The following is a 15,572-nucleotide window of genomic DNA, read 5'->3' on the forward strand; positions in this document are numbered from 1 at the left end:
GCTTCCAACAAATTAAAACACTAAGCACAGTAAAACATCAAACATTAAAAACTCCCTACACCTTCAGACATCTCCTAAAAGTCAGATAGTTGTTTATTTCCTTGACATCTGACAGGAAGGCATTCCACAGGGCGCGACTACCGAGAAGGCCCTCTGCATCCTTCCCTTTATGCATCTCCTGAAGAGCACCACAGTGTCTTCCTATATAAACAGATAGATGACTTGGAATACATGGAGGGTGCCAACTTCACAAGAAGCTACCTTCTGAATTCCTGGAAACAGAACTTATCTCAATACTGAACGCCCTTCTCTGTACAATAAATGAAAATAATTTAACAAAAACTATTTGCTTTTAGAAGACCTACTAATTTGTTTTATCAGACCATCTTTAGTATTCTTTTTCTTTATTGCTTACTATACAAAACACCAATACTTAGGTGGTGTTGAACATGCCCTACTCTCAGCTTCAATCAGGAAAGAACAGCCACAAATCAGTCCAAGTTTGAAAACAGATGATTCAACAATCAAATTAAAGTTGGGTATCTCAACACTAGCATTATGAAGCTGAGTTCAATATTAAAATCTCACATTTCAAAGTAGCGGAAGGGTTATGTTGTTTATATTTATTAGGTAATTTATATCAGAATCCAGCTACAAGCAGATATAAGTACTTAATACAATATATTAGCAGTAGTCGGTGACAGCACTTGAGTAACTTAAGTTTGCATTAGTGCTTTTTATTTTAACTTGCAGAGCCTTAATGAAATTCAGAGGGAGAAAGCTGCTGACTCAAACGCTGGCATGTGACATTCCTTACAAGCTTAGGAGATCCCCACTCTAACCCTTAAAAAAATGACGACACTAGTGCATTGTTAGTTGGCTTTCAACCAAGCAGCTGCCTTCCAGAAATCCTGTTATAAAGCTGACAAAGAATGCTGATGCACAACATTCCTGATCAGCATCCAGTTGGAACAGATTTCAATCCAATAACTGGTTCTACATATGCTGAACTAAAAAGCTTTGTTGTGTACAGTGCAGGCTTCCAAACAAAACCGTAAAACAAGAAAGATTGCAAATACTGGGTGCTTTGTAACAGTTTAAAAGAACCAACTCCCTCACAGCTTTTTAAGTCTCTTATTGATTTATTTAAAGCACACACACACACACACACACACACACACACACACACAACAACTAGCACCCAAATGTTTTTGCAGAGATACTGAGCTTTAAAAAATAAGTGTCTCTGGTGTCCATTCTTACTCCAGGGCATCTTGCTGGAGATCAAAGATGTGCAATTTAAGAGTAGTAGTACAAGCAAAACATAAGGTCAGTTGTTTATGCAGTGATTAAGACCTCTGTGGAAATCTTGCAAGATATGCATTGCCAGCTACAGCAAGCAACTGGAATTTAAATTAGTGAATCTAATACACAAACAAAAAGTATCCAGCTTCTTAAGAAGAGTAAGATGCTATTAGACAAGAAACTGATGCAGAAGGAAAAACAACTGTATAATGCAACAATGTGACAGGGCAATTTACAGTAAGTGGACATGACAAAAGCTTGGTATAGCAACAGTTAGTGATATTGTCAGTTTCAAGTGGAGTTCCAATGGGACCACCAAGACGCAGTCTTATGTTTGGATTCTGTCAGGCCCCTCTGCCCACTGAACCTCTCGTCTTTATCTTTGCTTAATGCCTCAAAATTTGAACTTTTGTTCTTCTACTATTGTTATTCTGAGATTATGAATGGAAGAGCTCTTTCTGTTTGCAGCAGGAATAGGAATTCAGAAAATGCTGCCAGGGTGCAGGGCAGGGTAACATTTTCCGCTACCCTCTCCTTCCCCCAGCAGCCCCTTTCTCACGATGCTCCAGAATGTCACCAAATGGTGCAAACCACAAGGGGATGCAGGGGGAATGGCAGAAAATGCCACTGCCCCCCCCCCCACATCCTAGTGGGAGCTTCCTACCAAATGAACTCCACCCACAGGTTGTTCCCACCAGCAGAACTTTAGTTAAGATCTGATCCCAAATTATTATTCTTTTCGTTCTTTTACATGCTTTTCTGTTTTTAATGTAGTATAAATTCTGTTAACCGAATACAAAACTAAAAATATAGCATGGTCTATGATAATTTCCTCGTTCAACGCTAAATAAGCTACATGTCATAAACACAGCTTGAAACATAATATTGTAATAATGAAACAATTTTTATAATGTCTTAAAATATGAGAAAAATACCTTTTCCCAGGGCAAGAAAAAACATGATTTTCCTGGCAAAGCCTACCCCTAATAAATACCATGCAAACCCTACCATTAAGTTGAAAGTAATCTTCATTTTAGGCAAGCATTATCCAGAAGCAACTTTTGAAAATAGTTTTAAAGGCTTTATTATTTTTATAGCATATCCTCCAGATTGTTGATAATAGCAGGCTGATATTTTTGCGTAGATAGCAATTTAATGTTCGGCAGCTCATTTATATTTATTTTTAAATTGGTGTGCTGCCAAACATGGTTCCTCGGATCCCTCGGGCTGGCTAATACCATATCATAAATATAAGAACAGTACCAATTTAAAATACAGAAACATAATACAAGGGGGTGGGGAACCTATCTGGCAGGTTCCAGAAACATTTAAGTGTGTGTGCCCTTTCTTTAAGACTTCACTCCCTCCCCTCAAAGCCTGAAGCAGGAAGGATTTAATCAACTATCTCAAAGTAAAAATTGAGCTAGTCATGTTGTAACAGGACTTTTATGACTTGAAAAAGCTCCAGTGGATGGCACTGTGCAGATAAAACAGTGGTGAAGGTAGGATTTCTTCACAGACATCACCAAAGAATCTGTGTTCAGCTGAACCTAACTTGACCTTTCCTACACCTTTCTGCACCTCATCAAACAGTTCCTTCATTGTTCTCAATTGCCTTGAATATCTAGAGCAAGTCTGACCAGGCCTGATGGGAGTTGGAGTCTGCCAACATCTGGAGGTGCATTGGCTACTCCTGTTCTACAGCCATCATGTCCAACACTCAAGTCGGTTCCAGTGGGTGATGGAGGACCAATCTTGGTCAGCCAATTGGTCAAACTAACCCATGAAGCTATTTGCCCCAAAACATACCCACCTGTCCATCAGCCAGTGTCACTGGGTAACTTCAGCTGATGGATAGGGGACAGGGTAAAATCCTGCTGAGTACTGTGAATCCTGTAGGCAGCAGGACTACACTCTCTGCTCATCAACTGGAAAGCAGGAAACTCAGTCTTTCTGGGATTTGCTTTGCCAGCACATTCCCTGCAGGGAATGAGCTCAGGAAGCAGACTGCTCCCCACACTGCCACAGGAATCCCCACCTATCAGTCAACTGACATAAGATAACTGACATGTTGTGGCCCACCCCCCATCAAAGTTGGGCCCCAGGGGTCGGGGGAAGATAAAATGTGGCCTATTGAGCTAAGTAGTTATCCATCCCTGAGCTAGAGCTTTGACAGGACAGTCTGCCAAGTGCACCAAAAATGCAGTTTGGAAACCAACTAGATCCATCAACCTTCAGATGAGAACAATCCTTCTTGGCCTACCACGTCTGCAAGACTTGACAGATACTCCCAGAAAGTCAACTGTCCATGACAATGGAGTAGTTGCATCCCCCAAACAGCACCCTCTACCCATTAAGACAGTACCCTAATCGATACACATATTCCATGTCAGTAACCACAAGTTCATGGAAGTTAACTCCTTATTTATAGTGGTAATACAACAGCAGAGACTACAAAGCTGAACTGAAAATTCTTGAAGTATAAGAGCTGCTTTTCCATACAAAGTAGCATGAAGGCAAGACCAACTTGTTTCTTGATGCATATTTTCATCTCTTACACTAGACTCCTACACAGAATAAGAGATAGCTTTGCATCAATAACAATCCATGTCCTATTTCAAGAAAATTATGCTAATGAATCATTAGGCAAATTAAAGCTAAGCTAAAGTAAGCAATGCAGACTTTTGCTTTCTTCTAATAAGCACATTTGGGGCTCTTAGCCAAAATTTAAAAATCATGTTACTGATTCCCTCTAAAAAGCATTATAGCAAGAAACCTGGCTTGTAAGTTAAAATGAGAGTTTAAATATGTTTGTATTAGTGCCATGTTTTTATCTTTTATCCTGTTTTTGCTTTTTGTAAGCCACCTCAACAAGTCTCAAAAAGAGATGGGTCTATAAAATAAAACTTTATCATGGAACCATGGAAAAGGAAAGTAATCACCAAGGAAACCCAAATTAAGCGTTCACAAAAATGAAAAAAATTAAGCACAGATAAGTTTCCATGTATTTTAATACAAACAACCTGCATTGGCTCCAAAGTCTTATTCAAAGTGCTGATGACCCTAAATGGTGTGGGTCATGGATACATCTCTTCTTCTATATGAGCCTAGCCACAGTTTAAAGACCTTCTTCAGGAGCCCTTCTCCATGTGCTCCCTCTATAATGGATGGGTACAGGGTTGGGCAAGCTAGTGTGTGCTGTGTGGATGTTGCTGGACTACAAATTTTGCCAACCCTGATCATTAGCCATGCTGGCTTGGGGAGAAGGAAACACCATTTTAAAGTCAGGTGGTATCATCAAGTAGTTGCTTGTCATATTAAGTGTGCCACTTGAGTTAGCAAACCATAGCCACCGAAGGAATTAAATAACCTTCACTGTTCACTTACACTGAATTATTTTTGCATAAAATTAAAGTCTACAATTTATATACAGCCCTCTAGCATGATGCAGTGCTCTCATTCTCCATGTGTAAGAGGAAGATAAGATTTCTCATATACATGCTGCAAGAATAAATACATTTTACAGTGATGAGCACCTAAATTATTAAATATACAAACCCCGAAATACCTAAGTTTCAGAGCTCTTTAGAATAACAGAATATTTATACGTGGGGCTCCAAAAATCTTAACCACACAAGCTATGTTCCAATTTTATCAGTTTATGCAACTGAACTGCAGAAAAAGGAACAAAATCTTTAAATTACTACAGAGTTTTTTTTGAAAAGGTAAAAGACTTACCCCCATTATCAGTCCTCTTCAAAGCACCATCCTTATGAGGGCATAATTCGCATCTCTGCAGGAAGGCAAACAGTTATTAAAACAAGAAATAAGGTACCGTTCAAATATTTTCTGTAGTTGACCCATTTCCTATTTGTCTCCTTTCTCAAAAATATAGATGCTTTCCTTAAGTTAAAAAAACTCTCTCTAACAGATATCTATGTCTTAAATCACAGCTCAGTATCCAACATTTCACACACATGGTTTCTATTCATCTAAAGCTACTTATGAGAATGGCCATTTCTGGAGCTCAATTTCTAAATTATAGACAAGCCAAACCTCCAGAGCCTTTAAGTTCTGTATTTACAGGAACAACGACACAAATAAGACAACCATGGGTGCTTCTGCATACACACACTGCTCCAAGTAATAGTGCTAAAAGCAACACTGTTGTATCAAAACCCACAAGATAGATCTGTTCTGCATGAGCCACATAATATTATGGCCTAAAAGAATCAATGCCAACCATTATTGCAAAACTTTATGTTGAGACTGTGATGTTTAGTACAGTACTAACCATATCCAGAATTCAAATTAAAGTTGGTTATCTCCACGCTAGCATTATGAAGCTGAGTTCAAACAACCAATATTAAATTCAATACATTTGAAAGTAGCAGGAGGGTTATGTCGTTTATATTTATTAAGTAATTTATATCAAAATCCAGTTATATCAAAATCCAGAACTTCAGTTCTCCATAGATACTTCTTTTTTACTTCATTGCCAATACAGAATTATAAGAAAGCTTTATCAGTACTTGCAAAAGTATCCTCCAAAACTGGAATTAATAATACCCAAAGAAGTTCCAGCCAGAGAGCTGCAGGCAGACTACAGAGCCAACCTGATTTATCTCTCTTTGGTTTACAGTGTATTCTCACAGTGGGGTGGTAGGTGTCCAAAAATCAGAGTAAAACATTTATCAAGATAGCAGAGTACCACACTTCTGATGGCACAGCGTTTGTGTCTGACTTCTCTCTCTCCCCCCCCCCCTTGTTGCAGGGAGTCAATGGGGAAGAAAATGAAGGTTAGCATTCCCTCACAAGATCCTCTGCCATCCTCTCCCCTCACCAAAAAAAGGTCGTGGTGGTGGGAAACACAACTATGAATCATGCAGTACAGTATTTCTGCAACTGTTAGCCTCTGAGCAGCACTGAAAATCCTGCCTGGTTCTCTCTGTACTTCCATATTAAAACTAGAACATGAAAAAATCCAGGCAAAGGGGAAAAAATGAATTTCTATGGCTTCCAGCGGATATATGCCCATTGTTAACCTGAGAATGAGAAAGCTTCACCCCCTGCTAAGAATAATACATTTTGAGCAATGCTACCAAGATAAGAACTAGATTAGAACATGTACCCAAGTATGACACACCAATTCAAACTTACCACTCTAGCTGCTCTTTCCTGAGATTCACATTTTCTACAAAACCAAGGTCCAGTAGGTACTTGTACAATTCCATAGCATGCTATTTTGGGAGAAGAAACCAAATAATCATATTAAAAATATGTATATTATACAGAAAAAATAAGTCCTGCTATACACACATAGGTAAGTGCAAGGGTCATTCTGAGAGTACATTTGCAAACTGGAGAAACTGTTGCGGACACCACACATACATTTCAACCAAGCACACACCATAATGTATTCTACTGGCTACCACAGAATGTTTCTTTCAAGTCTAACTTCAACAGGGGGAGAGGTGGAAGAGAGGATGCTGTGGGAGCCCTTGGTCAACGGGTAAATAAATTTTATTTCATCTGTCTAAAAATCACAGGTTATCAGTTTATTTTAGGGTTGTGCATTGGATTCAGAAGAACTCAAGCTAAGATTTGATGCCTCAGTAGTACAGTCTTTGCTTCAGGTTGCGCGTTTTCAGGTTGTGTCCCACGGCAACCCGGAAGTACCGGAAAGGGTTACTTCCTGGTTTTGCCGTTTGCGGGTTGCGTTATTTTCAGGTTGCGAACAGGCCTCCGCAACCTGAAAATAACAGGATCCCGTTCGCAACCAGAGGTACCACTGTATTGTAAGCTTACCTGGGTAATGACAGGGCCTGTGCAAGTCTGCACCAGTTAAAGCAGGGGCCCTAAACCACTTCATATTGACTCAGTGATACAGACCTTTTAAAAATACTGCAGTCAAATGTCTACTAAAACTGAAGCTATGCTTCTATGCTTACCACACAAGGAAAATGCCAAATTGTGAGGTGAAGGGGCAACAGGTACACTACAAAATTGAAATTTAGCTCGCCAAGCTTAGGAAAGATGTCAGTATAGAATGGGATAGCTTCTTCACAAAAGACAGGTCTAGCTTGTAATCATAAAGCAACCCCCTTTTAGTTATTCCTATGCCAAAATCCATTTTTATAAGGTGTATCCCACCTACTTGCCTGCAGAGTTCGAAATTAGCAGGGCACCAGGCACATTTTGCACATGCAGATTCTCCATTTGCGAGCACCTCAGAAAGTTTAGGTGCCATTTTTTGCGCCTGGCTGACACTCAAGGATTACTGAAATGTATGTGCTTTGAAGCCTTGAAGTATATGTTAAGGATAGACAATCCTTGACTCCTTAAGAAGTTTAACAATAAAGAGTAGTGTTTGGAAAACTGAAGTATAGTACCAATATTTTTATTTCAACACCAAATTAAACATATATTAACAATTTCCTGCTAAAAATGTGATATTAACAATATGTCTCTTATGCTTATCAAAATAATAAATAAAAAGTGTTGCCAACCCCCACCCCACCCCCTGACATTCTGTTTTGGCACCCAAAACCCAGGTCTCAGAAGCCATTTGGCTCCTAGCTTTTCTATCCTAGCTTCTAACACTGCTTGCCTGTAATTTAGCAAGCATTATCCACTCTACAAGGGATGCAGGTGGTGCTGTGGGTTAAACCACAGAGCCTAGGACTTGCTGATCAGAAGGTCGGTGGTTCAAATCCCCGCGACGGGGTGAGCTCCTGTTGCTCAGTCCCTGCTCCTGCCAACCTAGCAGTTCGAAAGCAAGTCAAAGTTCAAGTAGATAAATAGGTACCGCTCCAGCAGGAAGGTAAACAGTGTTTCCGTGGGCCGCTCTAGTTCACCAGAAGCGGCTTAGTCATGCTGGCCACATGACCCAGAAGCTGTATAGCGGCTCCCTCGGGGTCACAACTGGACCTAATGGTCAGGGGTCCCTTTACCTTTACTATCCACTCTACAGGGACCTAGTATGCCTACAGAATTTGTTAACTTCTGTCAAAAGAAAGAAAGTTAAGTGTCTCTCTTTTTTTGCCCATTAATGAATGCAGGGGAGAAACAAGAGCTCCTTGAACCAAGGCTGGGTGTTTCCTATAGTATCAAATCTTGTGGTCTAAATGTGCATGCAGACACACACAACATACACACACCAAAGAGGCCGGATTCAGTCAAGTATGGTAAAGAAAGAAAATTCTACTAATTTCAAAAGGCATTTACAGCCAAATGAGTTTATAACTGACACTTGCACAATTCTGGGTGCAATCCACATCCTATTGAAAGCAAAACAGAACTACCATTGTTTCCAATTACACAAATTGCATTTTTTGTTACAAATAAAAACATTGTATAAAAACAGGCTTGCAGAGCAGACTGCCAAATTTAACAACAACATGTAGGTGTCACTATAAAAACGATATCCAAAAACTTAAGGAGAGTCATTTTTACACTCAAAAGTACGTCCATTTCTAATCAGTACTCTTGTTATCTAATATACCACAACAGAGGATATGTGCAGCATTATCACAGAAGAAAGCACATTAGCCCAAAGATGCAGTCTCATCTTGAACCTGAATTCTTGTTTAACAATGGCTGCACTCACACATAACAATAAGCCAAGAACTGTGGCTAAACAACCCATGTTGTATGTGCCCAGTTACTTCTGTTTCACTCCATGCTTCCTGCGAGTGCAAACCCGAGAAAAGGAGAGTTAGCATTATATCCAAACCCAGGATCGTTAAACCTTGGCTTAAAATTGACTTAAGTTTGGTTCAAGATACTTGGTTTACAGACCTGGCTTGTTAGGAGAAACAACCCACGATCCCAGGTTTGGAAGTAATGCTAAGTTAACCCTTCCTAGTTTGTTTATTTGCTCATGCAAAAGAAGAAACTAAGTGACAGCAATCAGCCTGCATGCACTAGCATAAACCTCCTGCACAGTATGGTGTATAAGCCAAGGTTCTTAGCTTACAATTATATGTTAAATGTGGCCACTGAATCACTGGCACTTGAAGGCGTTCACCCTTATGTGCCTGCTCTTTTCCATGACTCCTCTCTAGTTTCACACTTTGCTGGAGATAAAGCCTCCCCCAATTAGACCCAAATCTGAAGTCTAAAGTTAAATAATCCATTTGATCTTGCATACCTAAGCTCCTGTTTGTGCTTCTCAGCCTGCCATCTCTTGTGACCTACCTCCTGTTATGCATTTTACTCTTTCCACAGTTCCTGCTCCCAGTCCTTCTGAATAATCTACCCAGCTGTGACCTACTATCAGTTGTGATGTTGGTTCTTCTTTTGCATGTACGGTATAAACTGACTGCACTGTCTCTCTTCTGACTCCTGAGGTCTGGTTCCTCTTTATGCTTTGTGCCTTAGACTTTTTTCAAGGTTCCTGATCCCTCTCATCTGGCTCTCATTCCATGGCTCCTCAAAACCTGCTGTTTGTAGACTCTGCATATACATCCAGAGCTCTAATTCTGCAGCAACAAGCTTATCAGGTGTAAACCCAATGAAAACACCCATCCCTACAACAAAGTGCTCACAACTGCAGCACTCTGTACTCATTCCCATAGGCATTTAGGCCAAAAGTGTAATTTCCCCCTTATTGGGAAGTGTGCCAGAGACAGTCTCTTCTGGTCTTAAATGGCCCAAGAGGCAGATGAGCTATTTCAGATTCCAAGAAAGACTGCAGAAGCAGCAGGAGGGGACAAGTGAGAGAAATGCAATAGAAAACACCCATGTACTCCTCCAGAGAACAAGGAAACTAAATATTTTACAGTCCTTATCATGTCTATCTACTCAGGCAATGTGAATAACCCTGCACACCTGTGCAGTCCCATCCTGATTAATGAAACTTAAGAAGTCAAATCTATACTCAAGTACATATTATTATTATTATTATTATTATTATTGCTGACATTTATTTATATAGCACCATCAATGCACATGGCGCTTTATACAATTAAAGTGAGAAATTCTGGAGCTCAAAACAGGTATACATACTCAAAACTGCCTTCCATCAGCATTTGCCAATGCTGCTTATACCTTTTATACTCTTAAGCCTCAACAATTTACCCTCACATGATTTACGATGAAATGCTACATATGTGCAAGTCTCTCTAAATCCATGTGTCACAGGCATGACTGAGCTTAGGAATTAATATTGCAGAGACCACTGTGCAAACAGATCAACTAGCCCAGGGCTTTATATAGTCCAGAATTCAACTGCATCATAAAGCTAAATACCCTGAATATGTGCACAAGCAGAGAGCATGTAACAAAACTAAGTTGGAACAGCGGATCGTATAGAAGTCTACTTGAGCACTCAGAATTCATTAGTGCATCAGATCAGCACTATATCTCTGGATAGCTTGAGTTATACAGCACACAGTATGATCTTATGTGTATTTACTTGGAAGTTAAATTGCATGGATTAAATTGGGTTTACTTCCAGATATATATGCATGAGACGGGGCCTTAGATACACTTTGCAGTGTAGGCTGAAGCTCCCAACCAACCACAACTGCAGTGGCTCCTGCATCTGAATTAATAAAAATCTTGGGTGTATTGGGAATGTTTTCCAAAACAGAGCCAAATATTTCTATCACCTAATTAGCCAAAGTGATTTCAGAAATTTTGGGAACTGGTGTTGTCAGCATGTCCAAAAAGATGGAATAAACCTCATGATGCCTCTAACCAGAACAAAAAAGAAAATACAGGGTCTCTCTTAATACGTAAGTTGTGCAAAAGTAACTGGCTATCTTAAAGCAAATTTCCATGCTAGCACCCCTCTCCTTTCCTTATCTAGAAGAAAATGTTTATGTCCTACTCCATTTACTCCTCAGTGTTAGGACACCATCAGATGCCATGCTTAGTCTCCATGTCCTAGGCTGCCATCACATAAACAAAGAAGGTTAGTTACTTTAGAGGAAGGGGATACTTATTTCTTTACTGTTCACATACTTTGCATGTGTGAGTACATTCCCCACAAGAAGAACCAATTCAAATGGAATAACTATTCAGGTGAAGATTGCTCTGGTTTCCCTTTTTAAGGTGTCATCTCACATTATTTCTGCAGCTCTACAAAAGTCTCCCACAATTTCAAATTCCTTTACTTAACATGCTGTCACTGAAGATTGGACCACTAAAGGAATGACAGCTGTTCCTCACTACTGTCCTGTTGCACAGTCACCTTGCTTCTAGGCTCCCTGGGGAAATAGCAGCTACTACAGGAAGAGGGGGGCCCTAAGCTGTTTCTTCTCCACGGATGTCTAGCTCCCTCCAACAGGTTTATTAGTACACATGAAAGCAATAATAGAAGTTTGGGCGTGAAGTTTTCCCAAGTAAAGCTTTCCTGAAATATAAAGGAAATAGTATTTTGATTTTCCCACAGCATATTCATAGTATTTAATTTAATTTCCATAGAGAGATCCAAGCCTTATTGCAAATAACTTTGAGGACCCTGATGCAGACCCAAACAATGATATAACAAAACAGACATTTGCAGCTATTTTTCAGATAATGTAAATTATATGTGCATTTACTTGGGAGCAAACCCCACTGAACTAAATGGGATATACTCTGAGAAAACATGCACAGAATCAGGCTTTCTGGTGCTTTTTCAGAATCAAATTACACACCTAGTGCAACTATGATTTAAAAGCAAAACAAATACACTAATCAATATTAGTCTCACATGAGTACTTTTGTACTGTAACTCCTCCTATAAGTCTCCCTATTCCACTTTCAATTTCTTACTTACTTCCTATTTCCCATTCTCAGACTATGCCTTAAAGATTTTGCAAACTCATAACCACATCAACAGAAGAAAAAGCTGGGTTAGCTGCATGTGTGGGAAACTGAATAAGAGCACAGATGCCACAGTCTCTCACTTTCATTAAAAACTGAGACTTACTATAAATATAGATATCAATTTCAGTTTACAGAGTACAGAGGATTCCACAAACAATATACTGCAGGGTGCACGTAAACTAAGGTTTTTCTGCAATCCAATAGTCATGCTGAAAGGGGATGGGGCACATCTGCACCACTTTGTAATAGGTCACCATCTGCGGCCCATTTCCTGGTTGCTCACATGAAATCTCATACCTCTAAAGACGCATAAGCTTTTGTGAAATGAGAGGGGAGCTGAAGTTTCACATTGCCCCTTGACTTGGACAATGTCCCATCCCTCCTCTTTCTCTAGCACATGCATCTATTCACCCAGACACCTTGACCCCTTTTTCAATGCACTGAATCAAACACATAGGTGCACAGTTGCAATTCTAAAAATTTGGCATTTGCTGTAACAAATAATAGTAAGCCCAGACCTGAAATTCTGGAAAAGTACATGCATGCACACTGGAAACATAAAAAGATTAGTTCCAAGGTGTCACCCTTCGGGTGGAAGAGAATTCCTGAAGATTTTCATGATAGACAAGTTCACATGAAGGAATGACAGTTTATTCCATTCTCCAGTGCTCCTTCTGACTAGTCACAAACTATGTAGCCCTGCAGCCACCTCTCACAAACAGGATTAAAAAACAATCTGGATCAGCTGGATCTTTTGTACTATCATGTATGTACTCGCATACTCTAAGTTACGACCGCAACAGTAACATATTCCAGACGTAAAGGAAACTCATACAGATCATCAGAGACAAGCAGAGACACACTGTGCTCATTATAGCAAGCAAAACAGCAACACAGCCACTCAGCTGGGCACCAGCCAACTGCTCTCCCTCCACTAATCCAAACAAATCTACCATCAAAGGATAAGTCAGTCCACAGTGCCCCTTTCCTCCCCTCCCCCAACACTCTCCTACCACAAACAGGAAGTCTCCTCATCCAGCAGACACCATCCAGCCAAAGGACGCTCCGGCAGAGGCAGTCGGGAGGAAAGGGGCAGTCACATGACAGCTAACTCTCTCCCTTTGACAAACACGTTTTCTGGCTTCTTACCTAGGTTTAGGAGACAGGAGGAGGAGCAAGACTTTTCGAGGACGTGCCAAAAAGTGCAAAGGGATACCGACTCAGCAGGCAGGGGCAATTTTGCTAAAAGCAAAAAAGCGCACGTTGCCCATACTCTTTTAAGCTCACGTCGAAGTGTTTTGATACTGCTCCGAATCTTTCCTTTCCTGCCTACTTTCACTACTAAGGGCGGAGGAAGGAAGGAAGGGCAGGCATTCACACAGGATGAGGAAGTAACGACTAGGGCGACACACGCAACTTACTCGTTCACACACAAGCATAGCCCCCCCCTCCAAAAGCACATGCCCGGCCGCCCCCAGCATCTTTGGAGGGGGGGTCCACCCATCTCCCTTTAACTAAAAAGGGCCCGCCTCCTTGAGTTTTAAGCATCCACGAACACAGCCAGCAACAGAGTTAACAGGAGGCAGGGGGAAGGGGGGAAGGCGACCCACTCCTGCAAGCAAGGAGGGGAAAGACGTGGATGGCGCACTCCATAAAGTGGTGACTTGTGACGCGTGTGTGAGAGACAGAAAAGAGACATACGGGGGAGGAAAAAGAGACGCCTCCGAAAGCAGCCCCCCGGCCCTCTCTCTCTCTCTTTACCCCCCACCCCACCCCACCACCTCCCAAGAGAGGTTGGCCGAAGCAGGCCCGTCTCACTCACCTTGATGCACTGCGACATTGCAGCCATGCCCGTCGCAGTAAACCAGCGGATTCTCGGCCCAGCCCCTCTCGTCGGAGCAAACGCAGCAGCCGCCGATCATCTCCTTCATACTATTGGAGAACTCACCCTCCAGTGACACAGGCAGCAACAACGGCTCGCTAGAGACCATCTAAGGGTTAAAAACACCGTCAGCACGACACCCCCCGGCACCGGAGAGACCCCGGCCGCCGCCGCCGCCGCCTCAGTTCTTGCCCCGCAGCACTCCGCCTTCAGTCGCTCAGCCACCGCCGCCGCCAGTACCGCCTCCATAGCAGGGACGTGGGACCCATGGCCGCTGGTGGCAGCGGCGGCGGCGGCGGCAGCAGCAGCAACAGCAACAGCCGAGCGGCGGATAAGGGGCTCCTTCCAAGTTCCTCGCTGGGCGCCGGCTCGGCCGGGCAGGTACCCAGTCCGTCTTGGGAGATCTCCAGCAAGGAATTAAGGGTTTGCTGGCAGCGGCAACAGTCCTGCGAGCCGCACGGACTGGGGGGGGGCGGAGGGAGAGAGAGAGAGACAGCAACGCGAAAAAGGCAACAGAAGCAGGGGCCTGCTGCACGCAGGCGCACTGCAACGCCTCCTCGGCGAAGGCCCCGCGACGCGGCAGCGGCAGCAGCCTTCGCTCTCTCGCTTTTCCTCCTCCTTTTCCCCCGCGGTGGCTCATGGGCCGACAGCGGAACACGAGCTCGCTGGGCGAAGTTCTGCGTCGCGCGCTGCCCTGCTGGCTCTCAACCGTTTTGTGTTGTTTTTTTGAGCGGGTGCCCAGTCAGAGCGTGCGCGTGACGGGGGCGGTAGAGGTGGGGGGGTGTCCCCTGAGGCGGAGGGCCAAGTGACAAATATATACACTCCCGCTGCCGGGCTCCTCCTGCCTTAAGGGACTCGTGCTCGCTCTTGTGCGTGTGTGTGTGGTGCTAGTGCCAGACTAGGCCCGGCCCGAGCCGTGCGCCTCCTCTCTTACACGTGTTAACTTATCATTACAACGATGGCATCACACACTCTTCTGCTCCCGAGGGATCCCAAGCGCCGCGCGCGCGTTTTTCGTCAGTCTCTATTTCCCGCAGGCCGCTGTGACACCTTGAGGAGCAGCGGGATTTATACTTTCCCGCTCCTCGCTCCGTCACACGCACCGCATCCTCTCTCGTGTGTTTACGAGGCCAGGCAGCTGAAACAGCTGGGCAGAGTCAAAAGCCTGAGTGAAACAAAAACGATTGCGATCACCTAGCCTGGCCCTAGAAATTTGATCAGTTTGGGATGGCGGGGGGGGGGTGCACGCACACATGCGACCTGCATTTCTTCTGCAACAGGCTCTTCTTTTGCATTTCAAGGGATGTTGAATTCCGTTTCTCTGTTCTTGGCTGATGCGGCGGGATTCCTCTCCCACCCTGATGATCCCAAACTCCTGGAACAGGAATTCCTTTCAGGGGCACTTCCTTCCTGCTTTAAGGGTCCCCAGCCTCAATTTCGGATTGCTAGCTAATCCTTCTTCCAAAATTCCCCCCCTTAACTTGTTTGAATGTGCTGCATTTCCAATATATATCGTGTCTATGAACAAAGGGCACCGTGGCATCTAAAAATACTATTTTATGGCGAC

The 15,572-nt window shown here is 42.8% G+C and overlaps 1 protein-coding gene across 10 annotated transcripts in view; it reads right to left on the reverse strand.

Moving 5' to 3' along the window:
• Positions 1–14,863, reverse strand: part of MLLT10 (MLLT10 histone lysine methyltransferase DOT1L cofactor) — a 101,777-nt gene extending 86,914 nt beyond the window's left edge. For 3 of the 10 annotated variants that reach the window (XM_083467392.1, XM_083467390.1, XM_083467388.1), the window contains exons 1-3: positions 13,946–14,607; positions 6,466–6,545; positions 5,044–5,098 (exon numbers count right to left, since the gene is read on the reverse strand). In XM_083467392.1, coding sequence (XP_083323518.1) covers positions 5,044–5,098; positions 6,466–6,545; positions 13,946–14,114 — 304 coding nt within the window. In that variant the 5' untranslated portion in view covers positions 14,115–14,607. Of the gene's footprint in view, positions 1–5,043; positions 5,099–6,465; positions 6,546–13,136; positions 13,273–13,945 lie in introns of all 10 variants that reach the window. The other 7 variants (XM_083467397.1, XM_083467394.1, XM_083467393.1 and 4 more) reach the window with 5 other exon arrangements.
• Positions 14,864–15,572: the final 709 nt, after the last annotated feature.

The sequence above is a fragment of the Podarcis liolepis genome, assembly GCF_965112155.1.
Source record: "Podarcis liolepis genome assembly, chromosome: 12".
NCBI classification, from domain to species: domain Eukaryota; kingdom Metazoa; phylum Chordata; class Lepidosauria; order Squamata; family Lacertidae; genus Podarcis; species Podarcis liolepis.